Here is a 20,542-nt window from a genome sequence, read left to right as displayed (position 1 = left end):
ATGCCTTGGGCAGCTTCAGGACACAGGGAGAGCACTGTTCCCCCCACTACAGGCAGCACCTGGGTCTGCTGCCCTAGTTACTCTCCCTCAGTTATGCTTTTGCCCTCTGGAGCTGGGTGTATGTGGGAAGGCATAAAGATGACTGCAGCTTTCTGAGACTTTAACCTGTTGCTTCTGGTCCTTCACTGGCCAACTAAACTTGAAGCAACCCTAGGAAAGCATCCTTGAAAGAGCTTCATTTAATCTCAGGTGGTGGAGCCTGGTCCCTGAGGACTTAACCATTCCCAAAACAACGGGGATCTGAAGAACACAGCTGCATCCCAGTGACCCTGTCACATTCACATCAGTCTGGGGCAGTGGGGTAATCTTCCTGAGAACAGTTCTGATAGATCATGGGATGTCAGGGAAGTCACCAATACAGACTGGGCACTCCTGTCAACAGGGGGTGGTTCCAGTGTAAATAACACTTGCCCATGAGAGGATGAGGTACCCTGGTAGCAATCCTGCTCTCTCCACTGCAAGGTGGGGAGAGGCTGGGTGACTCCCATGGTTTCTTTCTGTGCGGAGTGGAGAATTGTTGTGAATGAAGCTAGCCGCAGCAGTCAGTTCCCTGAAACAGATTTGGACTTAATGTGCCTAAGAATGGATAGACACATCAAATATTTTTATGTGCTCTCAGTTCTCCTTCAAACAGTGTCAAACCTGCAACTGTAAAAGTGATGGCTCTGTGGGTAGCCTTGTCCCTTGGCCTTGTGCTTCCCCTCCTGCCGCATCCCCTTAGCACCCGCAGAACCTGGCTCCAGAAGGCCAGCATACAACCAAGGGAGGAGCAGGCTGGATTCCCAGTCTGAGCTGAATTTTCAGCTCCTTTCTCGTTGTGGGTTTTGCTCATGCTGGGAAGTGTCTGTGGCTTGTAGTTTATGACATTTGATGGTAGCTCATGGGAGGCTGGGGTTACAAAACTCATTGCTGCCACTGAGGGATGAGTCTGCAGCTTGGCCCCATTACTGGCTTTTCCCAGTGCATCCAAAGTCATACATTTGGGTCAGGGCAGCAGAAATACCTCACATTCTATTGCCTGCTGTGCTGTCCCCTCATTATTCTTATTGCAACACATTGCAGCAGATTAAGGGGCTGGAAAGATTCTTTGATCTGCTTTCTCTTTTTTCTTTCCTTGGAAAAAAAAAAAAACACAATCCAGACAGCTTTGCGTGGGCTATGAACCATCATGCACGCATGCACGTACGTACGTGTGTGTGTGTGTGTGTGTAGGAAGGGCACTTGTTTTGCTTTATTTTTTCTTTTATTTTTTCCTTTTCTTTGCATAAGCTGAAATGCTAAAGCAGGGGCAGCTGCTGGGGGATATGGTGGACAAGCTAACAAATGTATATCATTAGCTGGAACAAGTTAATGGTTATTAAAGTACATGGGCTTTATAGCTGGAAGAAGTTAACAGCAACTCAGTCTGATGCATTAAGAGCTTATGTGTGTTACAGCTTGACTCTGTTAACAGAAAACATGTGCCCAAGCAACAGAATGTGCCAGAGAGAACGTGGGTAGGCATGTTTATCTCTCGGTGAAGGAGACCTGGCTGTATGTAGCTGGTGCTGTGTACTCTAATGGTAGGAGTCCACAAGCCAGATGAATGGCATAGGGCTGGCCCCACAAGCTGGATCAAACCCGTAAACCCCTCCTCCCCCCTACATGCTGTATCTGGCATATGCAGTGCCCTCTCCAACCAGTCCAGGACTGCAGGGCTGATCCAGGACAAGCGCCACATGTGGGGCCTGTTCCCACCAGTCAGGGACCCAGTGGGAGGAAGCCCAGCGTCCCTGGCATTTGGCTACTGCTGTGGGAACAAGCTGCAGCGTCAGGCTTCTTCCCAAAGTACTGCTAGGACTTCACTGCTGCTGCTTTTGCTCAGGTGCTTGGCAGCCAAGCAAAGGTGAGCCATGGTGCTGGAGCTCCAGCAGCACCATGGGAAGAAGCCCGCTATCACAGACACTAACCTGTTGCCACAGGAACAAGCGTGGTGTCAGGCTTATTCCTGCGGTACTTCTGGGGCTCCTGCAGTACTGTGGCTCTTGCCCAGGCACTTGCCTGCCACTGCGGGAAAATCTCCAACCCAGATGAGCCAACTCCATGGGTCATGTATCTGATGTCCTGAGGCTACATAATGTTGTAACTTAACTATGAGCAGAGTCAGTATTACCGTGTCACTTTACAGTTTGGGAAGCTGAAGGCAGATCTGACTTGCCCAAGTTCCCAGTGTTAGCTAGCTGTTCTATGCTCAGACTGCTCTGTTGAGGGGAATATAATGATACAGAAAGAAGATAGTCCATGAGCGGCTGAGATCTCTGACACTTAACAGGACAAGATCTTGATGATCTTTTAGTAGGCTCACAAGGGGAGCACTTGCCAAACCAAAGTTGCTACCTCCTGAAAGTGGAAATTTGCCAACCAAACCTCCAAAAAGTCATTAGGTTTTGCTAGGGACACTTTCTAAAGTCATAAAAAAATTACTGGACCGTTTCCAAGCATCACACATGATACAGTGATATAGGACCTGGATCTAGTGACAAAATTGCTAGGTTGGCAACACTGAAGCATATCTCAAGTCGTCTTACTGTTTGCTTATTATAGTTTAGATCTGTGGTTCTCAGCCTTTTTAGACTAAAGGCACTCCTTGGTAGATTCAAGGCATCCCTTGGAAAATGCCAGCCCTCCCCCCTGCTTTTTTTTTTTTTAACTATTGACTTATCCAAGCAGTTTTTCAGTTTTAAAGGACTCAGAAAGACCACAGCAGGTCAGAATGATTTTAACATTCTGGATTCCTGTCTGCAGTGTCTGGGTTCATCTTATGATCTAGCCAACTGCCCATCAAGAATGACCGGGGGGAGGAGGGCAGCGGAGGACACTGTGTCACTTCCCCCCCACTCTGCTTCAGGTCGTAACCCCCCTCCCCTTCCAGCTCCCATCCTGCCCCTGTTCCCCACCGTCTCCCCTCCATGCCAGCTGTTGTGGGGGGAGCACTGACCCCTGGCTCCAAGGAGCAGACTGGGGGGGAGGGGGGGAGCGAGGCAAGTGCTGCTGGCCTGGCGCCCCCCCCCCCCCCATCACCTCTGTGATGCCAGCGCTCCAGTCCTGTCCTCCCCCCCTGGCCTCACCCCTGTCCCCTCCAGTGCCTCACTCCCCACTGTCATGATGGTGCTCTGCTGTCTGTCCATTTGTGTAGGGCACTTTGATTGGCTGACAAGACAGCCAATCAGAGTGCAAATAAAGCATTACAGACAGACTGACTTAGGCTTTTATAATATTAAAGTCATGTTTGCTCACCTAACAGTGCCAACATTGTGCAGCACCCTGAAGAACCTCTGAAAGAATCTCAAGGCACCCTGGGAACCACGGCACCCTGCTTGAGAATTGCTAGTTTAGAGCGGGGTGCTCAGCCTCCAGCCCATGGTAGCTGGGCAGCAGTGAAGCTGTCATGCAGTAGGGTCCAGCCATGCCTAGGACATTGCTGTGCAGTGGGATCAGAGCCAGGCCTGCCCACTGTGTATTTGGATTGAACCAGGCTTCTCCCTTAACACCCCCCCCCAAACTTCTGGACTGGGGCCCCCAGCCATCTAGATCAGGGCCAGCTTTCTCTCTGTCTGTCCCTCATGCATCTAGATTAAGGCTACTCAGCCCCTCCCTGCTTCATGCATCCAGATCAGGTCTGGGCTCCACCCCAGTGTATCTGGATTGGGGCCATTCTGCCCCTGCCCCAGTGTGTTCAGATTGGGGCTGCTCTGCCCTATGAGCCAGCCCCCCCCGCCCGCCCCACTTCTGGATCAGAGCTGGGTTGCTCCACCTGTCTGGACCCAGGGGCCCGTCTACCCTGCACCTGTGCTGATCAGATCAGTGTTGGTGTGCATACTGCCTGCCCTTCCCCCAAGGCCAAATGGGTCCCTACCACACCTATACTGCCTGTCTGGCCCACAGAGTGAAAAGGCCGGTCACCACTGACTGGGAGGTGGCAATTATGTTACTCAGCATGCACAAGGGCACGAGCTGTCCGGACTGTGCACGGCTGTGCCTGGCGTCAGCAGTTCAAATCCTGTGGTCCACGTTAGCCAGCCACGGGCCTTGGCCTGCGGTGCCCTGCAACCAGGGGGAGCCCAGCGCACCCACCTGTGACTGCCACGGAAGCAATGCCCTGTGCAGGCGGTTGGGCCAGGCCGGGTGCTTACATGGGATCTGGAGCCGGGCCCCCAAAGAAGCTGGCAGCCCCCTCTGCCAGGACTGCGGGTAGGAAGGGTGCAAGGCCTGGACACGTGGGGCATTTCAAGTGAAAGCAGAGACAGGAGTGGGGAGCAAAGGGCAACAACAGGGGCTCCAAGCGGGGATGGAGGCCCAGGCTGAGGCCCCTGAGTGACAGCAGGGCAGCCTTCCTGTCCCTCAACTGCTCACATCTCCAGGCAGACCTCCACTGGTCTGGTCCGCTGGCTAGTACTCCCATACCCCTCTAAGGAGCCAGTGGACCACACCAGTGGAGGTCTGCCTGGAGACGTGAGCAGTTGAGGGACAGGAAAGCTGCCCTGCTGTCACTCGGGGGGCCCCAGCCTGGGCCTCCTTTGTGGTCAGGTAGATGGTCAGACCCTGGGTGATATCTAGGCCAAGGCCTGGGGGCAGGAACAGCTGGGGTGCTCACAGCTCATGGTGCCAGGGGAAGGAAGACATGGGCTTGTGCTTAGTTGCATTGGTGGTGATGGCCTGTGCTGGGGAGACATGCCAGAAAGCAGATGAAATGTGCAACAAGAGGGTGAAGACCAGTCGGAAACAGAGACCAGAGGTGGCGTTGTGGAGCTATGGCCCAAGCCATGGGAACAAATCTCGGGTACCGCTGACAAGTGCAAACAGCGGGTAATAAAATCAAAGGGGGTTGGACTCGGTGATCTTTCAAGGTTCCTTCCAGCCCTTAATTTCTATGATTTCTTTGATTCACTGGTTTAGATCATGGCTCCCAAAGGCTGCAATCAGGGTGGTACCTCTTTTTATGTTAGATAGTGTTCAGATACCTACACAGGCAGAAAATGATATGGAAAAAAGTCTCATGCTTTAAAAAAAAAAAAAGATTTTGAGTGTGTGCTTTGATAATTCATACCTGGGTTCTTTGCTTGATATGTGTTGCATGACACACTGATAAGAGCCCAGGTGAGTGAGATGCACTGAGTGCCTGAGGGTGAGAGCGAGCTTGTGGGAAACAACTGGTGAAAAACTTGCACAGAATTTCAAATGAATGAGTGGGTGGAAGGAATATAATATGTTTGTTGCTTGTTTTTGCATACTTTTAAAATATTAGCATATTTTAAAATTGAGTTTAATGATTTTATCAGAAGCAATTACACTATGGGAACTTGTTTAAAAAGCAGCAGTGATTTAATAACTAGCTTATTGGGATAGCTCAGTGGGATACTGAGAAACAACCAGGAAGGCTTTGTTGAGAGGACCACATGCTTAACAAACCTGGTGTCCTTTTATGACCAGGTAACTAACCAGCTGGACATGGGACAGGAGCTGGGCTTCATATACCTAGATTTCAGCAAGGCCTTTGATATTGTCTCTCATGAAATCCTCTCAATTTAGGTTGGAGAGTACTGGCCTAGATCAGGCTACAGTGAGGTGGGTTAGCAACTGGCTCAGTGGCTGATCCCAGCAAGTGGTAATTGATGGGGTGGCCTCATCCTGGAGCGCTGTCTCCAGTGGTGTCCCCCAGGGATCAGTGTTTGTACCTGTGCTCTTTTACTTCTTTATCAATGACCTGGATGAGAGAGTGAAAAGTGCAATGAGTAAGTTTTAAGATGATACCAAGCTGTAGGGACAAGCAGGCACATCCAAGGACAGGACATGGATCCAGGACAACCTTGACAGGCTGGTCCTATGGTCTGAATGCAGTCAGATGAGATTCAACAGGGACAAGTGCCAGGTTCTACATCTGGATAGGGAGAACCATCACCATATCTACATGATGGGTACCGGTTCACTGGCTGACACTGCATCTGAAAGGATCCTGGGGGTGACAGTTGACCAGAGAATGAATATGAGCCACCAGTGTGATGAAGTTTCCAACAGAGCTAATAGGACTCCGGCATGCGTCAGCAGATGTGTCACTGATCGATCCAGAGAGGTGCTCTTCCCCCTTTATTTGGCATTGGCAAGGCCACAGCTGGAGTACTGTGTCCAATTCTGGGCACCACACTTCAAGAAGGATGTGGACAAGCTCAAAAGGGTGCAGAGAAGGGGCACCCACATGACCAAGGGCCTGGAGGATAGGCCTTATGAGGACAGACTTCAGGATCTGGGTTTGTTCAGTCTGAGTAAAAGAAGCCAGAGAGGTGACTTGATAGCCACCTACAAATATGTCAAGGGAGAGCAATTTTTCAGAAAAGCACCCCTTGGGAGAATGATGTCCAATGGGCACAAGCTAGTTGAGGAGAAATTTAGGCTAGACATAAGGAAAAACTTTTTTTTCCATATGGGTAACTAGAATCCGGAACACACTTCCAGCAGAGGTGGTGCAGTCACCATCCCGGGCAGTGTTCAAGAGGAGTCTAGACAAGCACCCCTGAGCATGTTTGAGCCCAATTATCTCCTGCCCATGGCAGGGGACTGGACTTGATGATCTTACAAGTCCCTTCTGGTCCTTCTTTCTGTGATTCTATGATTATACAGGACAGGGCTACACAGGTCTGTGGCAAATTCCCTCTTCCTTGCAGTGTTAGCTCAAAGCATAAATTGAATGTTGCCTCTAGCTCAAGTTCAGTGGTACTATAAACAAGAGCTTTCTGACCTGTTTTTGTGAGGGGTGGGAGGCAGTGAAATTTGGGTGCTGTTGCAGTGGGGATACACCTCTTCCAGTCATGCTGTCATAGTGTCTTTGATGGTTGTGACATCAGGACCCAAATCAAACTTCCCATCTACCAGGCTATTGTCATCCTTACCCTGTTGTATGGGTGTGAAACCTGGAAAACATTTCAGAAACACCTAAAAACTTGTTATGTTACTATCAGAGATGCCTTTAGAAAATCCTCCATATCAGTTGGAAGAACAAACTGTGTTCTGGCTCAAGCAACAAACACCTACCAGTATAAAAGCCGGCTCTGTTGGACAGAACGTGTCATAAGGATGCCTGACAATTGACTCCTGAAACAGGTCCTATATCCAACTCTCCAATGGTCACTGCTCTAGAGGTGGGCAAAAGAAGAGATTCACGGATACCTTGATGGTCAATCTGAAGAAATGCTATATTAACCTAAATACCTAGGAGACTGGAGCGCTAAATTGTTCCCAATGGCACCATGAAGGTCAGTGCCTTGTCATACTTTTTGAGCAAACTCATCTTACTATGGAGGGAGGTAGGCAAGAGAGGCAAAGAGAAAGAGCTGTGACCTGACATCACCAGCATCCACTCCTTCCTGGAACTGTTTGCCATGTCTGCAGTCAAACACACACATCTTGGATTGGCCTTTTCAGTCATCTCTGAATTCACCCATGGCGTCCTTATCTATTGGAAAACTTATTCTCTTACTGCTGGACTGGGACTGCTGCCACTGCAGACAATGACTGTAGTGGGGATGCAGCTATTCCAGTCATGCTGTGTTCATTTGAATATACATTACTGAACTAAACTGAAGTAAAGAATCTGGGATACAGTTTAATGGATGTGGTGAGAGAGAGTGTAATCAAAGTGGATGGCAGAGATCACTCTTTTGAAATGTAGTTTGACAAAAACCATGTAACATTGACAATGTTCAGTGCAGAATTAGGTACTGAAGAGAATTTTGAAGTGGAAAAGCTATTTCTAGTAGCACTGCAGGAGTTATGTTGCTACCTGTTGCTGTATGCTGTAGCAGGAAAGATTGGCTTAACACTATCTTCACCTTTCAAGCTGTCATGGGATTTTTCAAATGATCAATCTCATTACTAGTTGTCAGGCTTCCTTAATATACAAAACTTACGTAGAATCTTGAAGCAGTAAACTATTTTAAGACCAGAAGGAGCCATCAGATTGTCTCATCTGACCTGCTGCATAGCACACACTGAATTTTACTCAGTGACCCCCTGTGTTGAGCCTAATAACTTGTGCCAGACAGAAGTATGTCTTGTAGGAAGGCATCTACTTCTTGTTTTAAGGACATCAAGAATCGGAGAATCCTCCTCTTCCTCTGGTAGTTTGTCTTAATTTTTAATCCCCTCACTGCTTAAAAAAAGTGAATCTTATTTCTAAATTACATTTCTTTGGCTTTAACTTTGATGCATTAACTTTCTCTGCATTTCTCCACTGGATTAAAGAGCCTTTTCTTTCTTAGTAGTTTCTCCCAATAAAGCATTGGGTAATCCAGTCAGCTCTTGATCCTCTTTTTAGATCACCAGAAGACATTTTTTCCAACCCTCACAATATTTTTATAGCTGTTGTCTGCACCCTGTCCAATTTTTCGAGTTTTCTCATCCAGGTTTGACAGGAACACATGAACTAGAAATCCCAAGGAAAATAATTTTTTAGCAAATAGGGAAAAGGTGTCCAGTATTATCATCAGGACTGCAAAGCAAGTAGAGTGCTGATGTGAATTACTGTTAAATTCCCATCATCGGATAACAGATCTAAGTTTGTGGCCAGAAATTATTCCTAATTAGGCAGTCCTACATGCAGTGAAAGCAGGGGGTTATTGATGAAAGATTCCTGGAATGGCATGAAAGCTGGCCTGGCCAGATTGTGTGTTGCTGTAACAAGTTAATAGAATAGCTGACATGAAATACAGCCTTACATTTATGCATACTTGGTGCAAATGGAAATGACTTACACTTTCCGCTGTGGTGCACCAAACATCCCCTTAGATCTCAGTCCGCATATCTTTGTTCTGAGCTGTAGTTCACTAATTGTGGATTGAAGGATAAACTAGAATGTGGAGATGAATTGTTCAGAATTATTGCTGAGCCTGGTATTTTGCTTGATGCCTGCTACTTTTGGAGAAAGGACAAAACTGGAAAGCACTCTTGACACAGTAAGGAGGCCAGTCACTGCAATATCTGTTCTTGAAATGTATTGATCTGGTAAAAGAGAAGGGCCATGTTCATTTACTTTTCAGTTTTCTGTCAGGTATGTAACAGTTTGTTGATGGACAGTTTGATCTCAGGAGGAAGAGGAAATGTGATTAGTTTATAAGAATACACTGTTCAGTAGATAGCAAGCCAGATCATTCAAAAGAAGTGTTTATATTGTCTTATTTGGCAGGGTGGGGATGATTAATTTTTACACCGGAAAGGTTAAGCCTTCTTTTTTTTCTTTGATGACTGGATTTTAACAGATTTATTCCAGGCAAGTTTCTATGGAAGAAAAACAAGCTTTACCCAGGAGTTGGATTGAAAACAAAATGGGTGTTAGTTGAATTGGCTATGTAGGTCTGGGGAGGTTGTCATAATTAAAAGGTTCCTCTGCAATGAAAAGGTAAGTTTTCGCCATCTGGCGAAGTCATGCTGTATTTTGGCTAGTAAAAGGAGGAGAAATCTGCTGTATGGAAGAGTTGGTCTACCAGGAGTCTCCACATTGGACAACAAATCTGTAGGGTAGGCATATCAGTTGGAATTCTTTGGGCAAGACGCTGTGCTGAAACGTAGCCAGGATGGATTGCTGCTAATCTCTGTATGCTTATTTTGAACTCAGAGAAGCTCACAGCTTAAATGCATTATGAAATTGCAGGAGAGATGTATTGGATGGAGTGATAATTTTTTTTATGAATTATTGGCAAATTATAGAAATAGTGTAGACCTAAAATAGACCTATTTTAATTCCTAAAATCTTAGACTCTGGGCCTGTTGGCATTGCCAACAGCTCAGTGGGCATTACACGAGGAAGAGGGAACAGTTAGGAGTGTCCCTTTCTAGCTACTTACTAAAGATTGAAGGTAAGGGACTGTGCACTATGGACTGGGGTGGAGGCATGGGGGATGCTATGGACTGAATAGACGGAATGGGGTTTTGAACTAGAGTTAGTGATTTGCCCACCAAGAATGACCCGGGTGGGGGGTAGGCAGGGACAGGAAGCTTCCTAACCCTAAACCCCTCCTACACTGCTTCCTGTCCACCATAATGCTCTTGGAATACTCCGATTGGTTGTTTCAGTAGCCAATCAGAGTGCTCCATGAGTGTTAGGGACAGACAGACAGATGGACTAAGCCCTTTATTATATTAGAATGATCTCAGACGCTGAGCCTGTTCATTGGATCAGCTTCTGCTTGAAGGTCCCCCAAGAACACAATCTTTGGACATTCATTATAAATATCCTTTTAGGCCCTCATGATTTCGACTTGACACTTTAGAGCTGGATGACAGATTTCTTATATCTGACAACTTCCCAGCTCATCAGCTCTTCCAGATCTCCTGCCATAGGTTTATGGTCCCCTAGGGGAACCAGAATCTGAATGTCCTCAGTTTGTAAGATCATAAAATCAGACCCAAGCAGCATTGTCCAGGTGATAGATGGGAGAGGGAGTCAGGAGACCCAGAGTCTGCTTCACCCTGTGTTACTGGCTTGCTCAGTGATCCTGGTGTCTTTCTTGGAATGTGCCTCAGTTTCCACGTATGTAAAACGAGGATATTATTATTTGCTCCCCTGGCCTCAGTACACTGAGACCTATAGGTGAAAGCCGCTGTAAAAATGTGCAGTATCATAATATTTTATTGACACTGATTAAAGGCAGCTTTTGCCTATAAGATAACTCAAAGTTGAATGCATTGTTTGGTGTAAATGTAATGCTAAGTAAATATATTGATGGAGAGGCTCTGTTAGTCCATAGCCAGGCTCCATTTCCATTGCACTTCTCTTTCCTTTGTACCTCAGCCTGTTCTACAGGATAAAACAGAGTTCAGTTCTGATGGCCTGTTCAGACTTTGGCCCCTGCTGCAAGGGAACTAATGAGGGCTCAAGCTTTTTGTATTTATTGGTAAAACAAGGGAGATTGACAAACCCTTAGCCAAGTTTCTGGGCTTGTACAGCTCTCCATGGCTGGGAAGTTTTAGGAGGGAGGTGGCCTGAGGACCAGGTTTTGGAGTACTCTACAGGGATCTGAACTAATTGCCCTTTCTGTTTTGAACCCCAGGGTGAGGATATTCACTGCATGTTGATTGACACAGATGAAAATGCTACATGAATCTCTGAGGGCAGAACTAACCTCCACCCCATGCGTGGCCCATGGTCCTAATCTGCATTTAGCAGACTTGAGTCACCAATCCTGCGTTGGGAATACAGAACCCACCTACTCTGCCTTTCTTCCTGCCCTCTTCCCACAAGGGATGATCAGATTAGAGAGGTGTACAGTCCCCAACCAATATCTCAGAGAAAATAGGCTTAAACTGGAGTTGAGAGAGGCAGTTAGCTGTGTTAGTGTGAAATCAAGCAGAAAGCAGGGTAGAGATGCACCTTATAAACTAACTGAATCAGAGATGTATAAGCTTCCATGAGCAGGAGCTAACTTCATCAAAATGCTACTGGAGCTATTAGCTCAGCAGTAGCTGAGTCAGACCAACTTAAACAAAACTCTGGTTCACATTGCCCAGACTTGCCGCTCTCCCTTTTTTGTGGAGGGATGGTGAGGAGCTTTCCCCTCATAGAAAGTAGTAGGAGACCATTCCCCCTGAACTCAGCTCTGCCCTGTATTTAGGGGCCCTTTTGGAAAAAGCTGACACAATCCCTTCACCACAGCTAGCTCTATTCTGATAAACAGCGAAGGGACCAGTAGTGTCCCCCTGCTGTTCCCTTCCTTTCCCAGGGGAGGAAGAGACAGGCAGCAAACCTTTGATGTGCAGGCATTGGCCTAGCTGACATGCCCTGTGTGTTCATGTGAGCCTGGCCTGGCTCCAGCTCCCTTTGAAGTGCTCCAGTGATCAGGATGAAAGGGAAAGGAGTCCCTCCCCAAAACATCTGGCCTTAATTGCAGGTACAAGTGTCTCTGCATCCCTGGTGAGAAGAGGAACTCCTGCCTTTTCCTTAATCCGGCAACTACCAGGAAGGAAGGGCTTAGGGTGGTGAGAGAGGACTAGGACATAAAAGGGGTGTAAGGTAGACACCAGTAAATACCTAGTGACTGTGAGGTGCTCTAGAGAAGTGGTTCTCAACCTCATTAGACTCAAGGCACCCATTTGGAGAATGCCAGCTCCTAGATTTCACTCTTTTTTTGACAACAGAAAAATACTAGAATAATTCTTCTATTGCAAAGAACTCAGACCACAGTAGGTCAGAATAGGTTTTGGAACTCAGGATTCCTGCTTGAAATCTCTGGGTTTATCTTGTGAATCATGAGGAGGTGTTTACACACGTAACAGTGCTCATATTTTATGATACCTTGGAAAAGATTTCATGGCACTCCAGGGAGCCATAGCCCCGTGGTTGAGAATCATTGCACTAGAGCGTGAAATTGGATGAAAGTGAAAGCTGTATTGCTTAACACATTGGATCCTAGAACAGCAAAGTGTCTTTCTTTGGAAACCTCCCTGCTATGGGTGAGCAAGGGCTACAGTGCAGAGGGCTGGATAGCTTTTCCCAACTCTGATGTCTCAGATGCACTAAAGCTTGCAGTTCCTTTGACTCACCCTCGTTCCCCACTCCTTAATACCAGTGTGGGTCAAATGCTGAAATTAGTAATGTAGGAATCTGGTTCAAGAACTTCCTTTTGAAGGAGTTTATCCTGTCTCTGTCCAAGTCCACCTTAGCCCATCCTGCCTGCCCACCCTAATTCACCAGGCTGCGTAGAAATGGCACTGGCACAGCTATTTCTTGCTGCATCCCCAGACAAGAGCAGGAATGCAGAAGAGAAGCAAGGGTTGGTGTGCTGTAGAACAGATAAGAACATCAAAAAAGTCAGATCAGCTCATTAAACAGCTCAGTTGTGACACAGCACCATTTACAAGTAGTGTTGTGTCATAGTCTGCTGCAGAGGAAGGCGTAATTAGCCATTTTCTATTATGTAAAGAAATGTAAAATGTAACCATTTATTGGCAGCAAGTTCTCATTTTCTCCCCTTGCCTTTTAGTAAGTGATTGGTTCAAAAGTAAAATATCCTTGTTCTTTAAAACATCTGTAGTCCCTGTACTATGACCTAATTCTGAGGTCTTTCAAATAAACTGTTTTCTCTAATATTAGTAAATAGCTGACAGACATCCAGGTCACATAGGAGAAATATTCCCTCTCATTTTAATCCCCCAAGCTTGTGTATAGGAAAACAACTTTATGACCATTAACAATCTTTGTAGTATTCTATGCTTCAGGGTGAAAACCCATTCCTGCATGGGACAGAATCAGGTATAGATTTTTTTCCATCACCTAAAATACATTGATCTTTAGCTTTTTCTGCAGAGTCTGGTCTTTGAAGAATGCTGGAAAAATGGACAGGTGGATTGGCTTGGAATAAGCAGGGACATAGGACTGCCAAATGAGATGGAACACTGGTTAAACAAAGAGCAACACACAGGAATTGAAGAACAGGTGCATGAATCATGCCTGAAAAGAAAAAACACGAGGCTTGCACCTCATAACATGCCATACAAGCGAAGAACTTCTTAATTGATACCCTCAACTGGCCCAGTGGTCCACCTGTCCACTAGATTTACCTCTCTGCAGCTCCAGATCAGACCAATTGGTCCAGTATCCCTGCCATATCTGAACAAATGAAATATGTTTTAAGTTTGGCATTTTGTAGCTCCCTAGCACATTGGAAAAAAAAAAAACAACTGGTCCATCCTGTGTGTTGCTCTTAGCCTCAGAACAACAGCGCCCCTGTCCTGTCCCTTGTGTTATGTTGCAGGGAAGACAACCAGAAGTGGTCAGCATGGGTTTAGAGCTGGAATTGCTGAATCTCTCATTTCAGGTTTCTACTTCGTCTGGCACCCGTTCAGCCCAGGAAGAAGAGATGCCACAGTCCAGCAAGGTTCGGGGTCTGAGAAGAAGTGGGCCAGCAGGACTGCGCCGGCATAAGCGCCGGTGGTCATCCCAGCAGGCTACTAGGAACCAGCTGTTGCCACTCCAGCCCAGCAGGACTAGCCAGGAGGAGAGCACACCCTTTGTACTGGACTTACAGAACCTGCCAGGGTTGGCCAATGTCGACCTGAGTGCTCAGAACCCAAATATACAGGTAGGAATGCAAGGATCCATGTTGCCGACCAATGCTAGGCCCCTTGGGCAGAAGCAAGAAGTAACACAGCTGGTTTATGCAAATAAAATCACTTGGGTGGAAAGTATCCTGGGCTGTGTCCATCTTCCTTAGGGGAGGGACCAGGGGATTGTGGTGGTGTGGTCACTAAAGGCGTGTGGTTGACAGCCCACAAGTTGTAAGTTCAAGGCTATAGCACTGCCCTGTCAGATTCCAGATGAATCTGTAAATTCTGCTAAATACCTTCACAAAGACAAGAAAAAGGGGAGGGATCCGTAATGTCACTGCACTCAATCTTGCGTTCATTCTTCTGCACCTTCCCAGAGATCAGTGAGGGGATCAGGTCTTTTCTGCAGAGCTGCTGCCTAGCCGGTCAGTCCCGAGCCTGTACCGGTGCATGGGATTGTTCTGTCCCAAGTGCAGAACTCTATCGAACCTCATGAGATTTCTTTTGGCCCAATCCTCCAATTCGTTGAGGTCTCTCTGAATCCTAGTCCTACCCTCCAGCATATCTACTACTTCCCCCAGCTTGGTGTCATCTGCAAACTTGCTGAGGATGCACTCTATGCCATCTTCCAAGCCATTGATGAAGACAATGAACAAAACCAGTCCCAGGAGCAACCCGAGGCCCCAATCAGCTACCAACTAGATATTAAGCCATTGATTACTGGGGGGGAATATGAAGAGAGAGGTGGGTGTGTGTGTCTGGATTGGATGCGAGAAGAGACACGATTCCTAGATTAAATGGAACATGAATTCTGCTAGGCTTAATTCTTACCTTGCCTGACCCAACTGGCCCAGGCCAAATCATCAGGAAAATAAGGAAGGAAAAAAAGTAGAGTGATGGAGTTCTGTGAGAACAAGCCCCAAAAATCAATGTGTAGAGCAACCTTCTGATGTGTTTCATCTTACATGGATAAACTCTCTTCCCTTCCCCCTACCCACATGGGGCTGACAAAGTCCATTGGGGAAGCACCTGGTAGGGAACCCTCCCTCTCTGCAGAAGGATTGTGAGGAAACCTTATTGGGTGGAGAAGTTACTGTACGTGGCTCAGCCAGGCATTAGGCACAACTTCACAGACAGTCTACAGGGTGGGGTGAGTGAGCCAGATGCTCACTCATTTGGTCTGTCCTTGTTTGATCTCCTAATTGGAAAGCTTTTGAGTGAGGGCCCTGTTTCTGGGGTCTGTGAGGTTGATTCCACATATCTTGGTAAGTAAAGCTCTGGAGCAGATAAGCTGCACCCATTTAGGATGGGAGCTGGTGACCCTTAAGCTGCTGGCACCCTGGAGAGAATGCTGAACCACCAGATCTGCTCATTCAGGATTCCCTGCGCTCCTGGCCCCTCTCTCCAAAACCCCTCGGTGTAGTGGGAGGGGTGAGTTTGGGAAGTGCTCCTAAGAAATGAGAGTGATATCCCAAATGGCAGTCCTCTGCGGTTAGGTTTTCCCCAACCCTGCCTGGCTGGGCTAGCCTTTGCCAGACCCTTCTCCTGACTGACTTGTAGCAGTCCCTGCTGTTCTAGCCCTGGCATCCGCACACATGCCTTGATCCTTACCAGCAGCATTCCCAGCAGCTATTCCAATCCTGGGTCTCTCCTCCCAGCTCCAGAACACACTGTATTTTGTAGCAGGAGGATGTCTGCTCAGAGTAGGCTGAGAACCCTTTGAATTAATTGCATTAGTGATGAAAACTGAAAAGAATTTTGGTCTCCGTGGAGATTGATTGGACTTTTTACGCCTCCTCCCATCCCCAGTCCCCAGCCAGCTTGTTCCACTAGAAAACTCGTATGTGTGAGATTGTATAATTTTGTCAGGTTAACCTGCCACAACCCCCAGGAACACTTGATTTCATAGGATGCACCCGGTAACTCATCCTCCTTAAGTGTGTGCAGTATGTCTGTTCCAGCCAAATTATCCCTTCTCTCCCCCTTACCCCACCCCCACCATTTCTCTACAATTGTGTTTGCAGAGTATGTTTAAACTTGGGATGGAAAGGCCTTTTCCCATCACTAGAAATGTGTTCCTCAACTCTTAGCCTGTCCCTGGTATCTCAGCATGCTTCACAGACTGCTTGCAGCTCTCCTGGGAGTCTCACATTTTGACCATTTTATACAGTACACCATTGTACATTGTTTTAAAATTACCCATTAAGGCTGGATGAAGGCAAAAGCAAAGAATCACAGAAGCCTGGCTGTCACTGGCCCCACAGAGGCCCCTTCCAGTCCTGTGTTCCTGTGATTCAAGTAGCAACCTGTAAGATACAGAATATTAGCAGCGAGGAGAGGTGTCCTGTGGGAAGCAGCCCTAAGCCAAAGGGGGAAGCCAGCTGTACTGTCTAGATCCTGAATTAGGAGTTTGGGGGCAAGTAGGAAAATCCGTTCTGGTTTCTTTGTGGGAACCCCTAGCAGCTGGGCTGTCAGCCATGAGCTCTGGCTTCAGTCCTGGCCTCCTCCCAATAAAACTGCCTATTTTTGGCTTCCCAGGTGACCATTGAGGTGGTAGATGATCCTCAGGCAGAGATGGAGATTGACCTGCTGAAGGAGAGTAACAATGACTGGTCCCTGACCTCCTCGGAGTGGCTGTCCCACAGAGACCTCTTCTGGCCACTCTTCTGGGAATACACAGACCCCACTGAAGAGGAGGAGGAAGAGGATGACAGCCTAGACATAGAGGATAGGGGGGAAGAGGAAGAAGAGGAGGAGGATTACACAGCAGAGTATGATGAAGAGGAGGCGACACTGAGTGGAGTGGGAGGTGACTGGAACCAGAGATGGTCAGGGCAAAAGAACTGGATCTTTAAAGAAAAATATAATTATGGTGAGTCATCTCTACCCCAGCCTCTGACAGCTACTCTCAAGATTTTCTGTGTCCACCTCGCAGCCCACTGGGCCCATGCTGCTATTGAAGGCTTTGGGAAGGTTCCTTAGGCAGCTAGGAGGAGGCAGAATGGTCTAGTACAGGGATGTAAGACAGGTGGCATTTTTGAGGCATTTGCATGCACTCAATGTGCAGAATCTGGGTTTTCATTTGAAAAAATAAGGATATTTCTGGCCCTCTTAGGGCATAATTCCAGGGAATATCCAAGTTTCCCTGGTGTGTCTGCTCCTCACTCCCCATGTCAAGGTCACGGTGAAGGAGTTCAGCAGAGGGGTCACTAAAATGTGCAGCCTTGGGGGGATAATCTAATGGTCTTTTCTGGTCTTAGATTCCAATGAAATGCCCTCTCCAGCTCTGGCTTCACTCCCCTGTGGAGAGCAGATGAGGAGAACTGGGGGAGGCAGAAGCCAGGGGAATGCAGGTAGAGGGAGGCCAACAGGGACATCCTTTGTTTCTGGCTGGGTTTTGTGCAGAGGCCTTCATGCTTTGTCTGTTTCTTGCCATCCCCAGACTATGAAGATGAAGAGGAATGGAGTCCTTGGTCCCCCTGCAGTGTAACTTGTGGTAGTGGCAATCAGAAGAGAACTCGGTCCTGTGGCTATGCCTGCACAGCCACTGAGTCAAGAACCTGTGACCTGCTCCAATGCCCTGGTGAGCCCTCACTTGCCCCACCATTTCCCACCCTTTGTGCTGCTCTGATTCTTAGTAGTGCTAGTTTCCTGTCTCTTCTCATATCCTGAGAAGGCAGTATCATCGGACCTTCTCAAATTAATCTGCCTAATGGGCCCTGTCCAGAGCAAGATCCTGTTACTGGGAGTTGGTCATGTCCCATAGGGAATGAGTTCCATGCCTGGGGCAGGGTGAGAAAAGAGGTAACTCAAGGATGTATCTGGCTCTGAGGCAAGGAGAATTTTAACCCTTTTTAACATTTTGAAGTGATCAGGGTAAAACTTGTTCCAAAAAAGAAATAGGGCCCAAAAAAATGGGCCACGTCTTTCCGTGGTTCTGAACTGTCTCCTTACTCTTTAACGCTCCCAGTTCCCCTTATTCTCTGTTTGAGAACTGGATAATGCCAGCAGCCTCAGTATATTTTGATTTTGTGAGCTGAGACAATAAAAACAGCTGGTTCTTTTAATCATGCAGAAAGACTTTGTTTGGATGGTCCCATAGGCAGGCAGAAGTAGGAATACATCATAGATCTAATGACCAGTCTCTCTGGTGCAGAGTTCAAAAACCTTTTACCCATGACTCTTGAAAGCCTCTTCTGTGGTTTATTGGAAGGTGGTTCCAACCCCCAGGATCTGGCATGGCTGGTAACCCTGGCATTCTTCTTGATGTGGTAGCCTAGTGATCTACACACAGGGTTGGGTCACCATGGTAGTGGGGCAGGAGGATATTCAAGGGTTTGGTGCCCAGCTCCTGCTCAGGACCTCTGGCCCATATGCAGAAAAGGATTCTTTGCCTCCTCAGAGGTTTGTCCCAGCTACTTGCTTCTGTGTTTTACCTCCCAAGGAGCTGATGGGGAGTTGGTCTTCACTACTGAGACACCATTTGAGGGGGAGAACACCACAGAGATGTTCAACTCAGGTCAGCATGTTCCTTCTCCCTTCAGCAGGGTCCTGGGTGTTCCTAAGGGAGCTCTCTATGCACCACTCCACGTGTCCTATGGAAATGTTCTACCCAGGACTTCAGGTCTGGTGGGTTCAGTGAAACACCTGTGCACATGTGAAATGTCGCTAAAGACTTCTGATCATTAGTATGTTCCAGACACCCTAATGGAGGATATATGCACCCTTTTTATGGAGGGCTACACAACCCAAAGAACTGGTTCCACCCTGAAGCAGGGTGGACATTTAATGTTTCAAACCTAAGGCCCTTCATAGCCCCATGTGAAAGTATATAGCCCTGCCCTTGTCACCTGTTGAGACCCAGGTACTGCACAGTTCTCCTGGAACTGCACATTCATAATGTGGTTACATTTGGTAGTGCAGTCAGGAGCTAACTTGGCAGTGCCAGGCTCTAGCACAGATTGCAAGTATGGGTGAGATCCTCTCTGCAGTGGCTGTTGTGATATGAGCCTGACCTGGCCTCTGACTGCATCATGCTCTTGTTGATGCTACTACTCTGCCATGTGCCTTACTGAAAGAGACCAGTTGCCCAGCAGCTCTGGTTGCTTCTCTCTAACAAGAAGCCACACAAGAAGGACCTTTCTGTGTAGCACTGTCCCTTGGAGGGAGTCTTCTTTCTGAGCCCCATCTCTTGATCCGCTCTTGTTCTCCGGCCTAGGGATTGATGTCTCTGGCAGGCTTCTTCCCTGGTACCAGGTCCTCTGTGGAGTCCTATAGGCTCTGTGTGGGGGCATGGCACTAGCTCAGCTGGCCTGGAGTGATACCATGCCTATGGCTGTGGCTGTGTTACAGGGAGGTGCTGGTCAGATGGGGAGCTTGCTCATGCTCCTGCTCTTTGGTGTTTCTCCTCCAGAAGTGGACAGCTGTGAGAAGTGGCTGAACTGCAAAAGTGACTTCCTCACTAAATACCTGAGCAAGGTGCTGACAGATCTGCCCAGCTGCCCCTGCTCCTACCCCCTGGAGGCAGTTTACAGTGCTGTGAACCTGCGGGACGAGCACCATGGCAAGAATTTCCGGTGGCGGGATGCCAGCGGGCCCAAGGAGCGGCTGGACATCTACAAGCCCACAGCCCGCTTCTGCCTGCGCTCCATGCTCTCCTTGGACAGCACCACGCTGGCTGCCCAGCACTGCTGCTATGACGAGCACACCCATCTCATCACGCGGGGCAAGGGGGCTGGTGTTCCTAACCTTATCAGCACAGAGTTCTCCCCAGAGCTGCACTACAAGGTGGACATGCTGCCTTGGATTCTGTGCAAGGGGGACTGGAGTCGCTACCATGCTGTTCGGCCCCCGAACAACGGGCAACAGTGTGCAGATAACCCCACTGAGGAGGAATACCTCTCCCAGCTGCAGGAGGCCAAAGAGTACTAGCCGAGCTCAGGCGAGTGAGAGGGGAGCAGGATGTTACAGGTCCAGCCCGTAACCTACCAGGAGAACCAGGAAGCCTGTATTTCCTACTGCAGGGAAAGTCTGCAGGCCACAGTGACTCTGGAGTTGTCCCTTGCTTAGCTCTCCTTTGGGAACAGAATAGTCCAAGGGAGGGATAAAGCCCCAGGCCCAGCATACAGGCTCCCCATCAGTGCCAACCAGGGGTGGGGTGTGGATTTCTTTTAAATCTGGGTTGTTGCAATAGCATCCCATTTCCTTCCCAGTTGTCTAAGGGGCCAAATTGATTGTCATTGCCCAGCTGTTATGAGGGCATTCTTTTTTACACAAGCTTGCTCCCTCCTGATGGCACAGGAGGCAAGGAGCAGCTAGAGGCAATGGAAGCCAGTAGCAGCTGAAGGCAAAGGGGACATACAAGGGGAAAAGGAGCAGTTCCCCATAGTTTGCTGTGAAGTATTAATTGGAC

At 47.9% G+C, this 20,542-nt stretch overlaps 1 protein-coding gene across 3 annotated transcripts in view; it reads left to right on the top strand.

Annotated features, from left to right (window-relative positions):
• The window catches only part of ISM2 (isthmin 2), a 29,712-nt gene extending 9,637 nt beyond the window's left edge, over window positions 1–20,075 (top strand). Inside the window, exons 2-6 of one of the 3 annotated variants that reach the window (XM_090033796.1) lie at window positions 13,902–14,165; window positions 16,669–17,002; window positions 17,573–17,713; window positions 18,533–18,649; window positions 19,544–20,075. In XM_090033796.1, the coding sequence (XP_089889922.1) occupies window positions 13,902–14,165; window positions 16,669–17,002; window positions 17,573–17,713; window positions 18,533–18,649; window positions 19,544–20,061 (1,374 nt within the window). In that variant the 3' untranslated portion in view covers window positions 20,062–20,075. The remainder of the gene's footprint in view (window positions 1–13,901; window positions 14,166–16,668; window positions 17,003–17,572; window positions 17,714–18,532; window positions 18,650–19,543) is intronic. The other 2 variants (XM_090033797.1, XM_090033798.1) reach the window with 2 other exon arrangements.
• The last annotated feature ends 467 nt before the right edge of the window (window positions 20,076–20,542 follow it).

The sequence above is a fragment of the Crocodylus siamensis genome, chromosome 2 (genome assembly GCF_052110815.1).
Source record: "Crocodylus siamensis isolate JL-2025a chromosome 2, ASM5211081v1, whole genome shotgun sequence".
Lineage (NCBI taxonomy): Eukaryota > Metazoa > Chordata > Crocodylia > Crocodylidae > Crocodylus > Crocodylus siamensis.
Note: the sequence above shows the minus strand (reverse complement) of the source record. Positions and strands in the feature narration are given on the sequence as shown.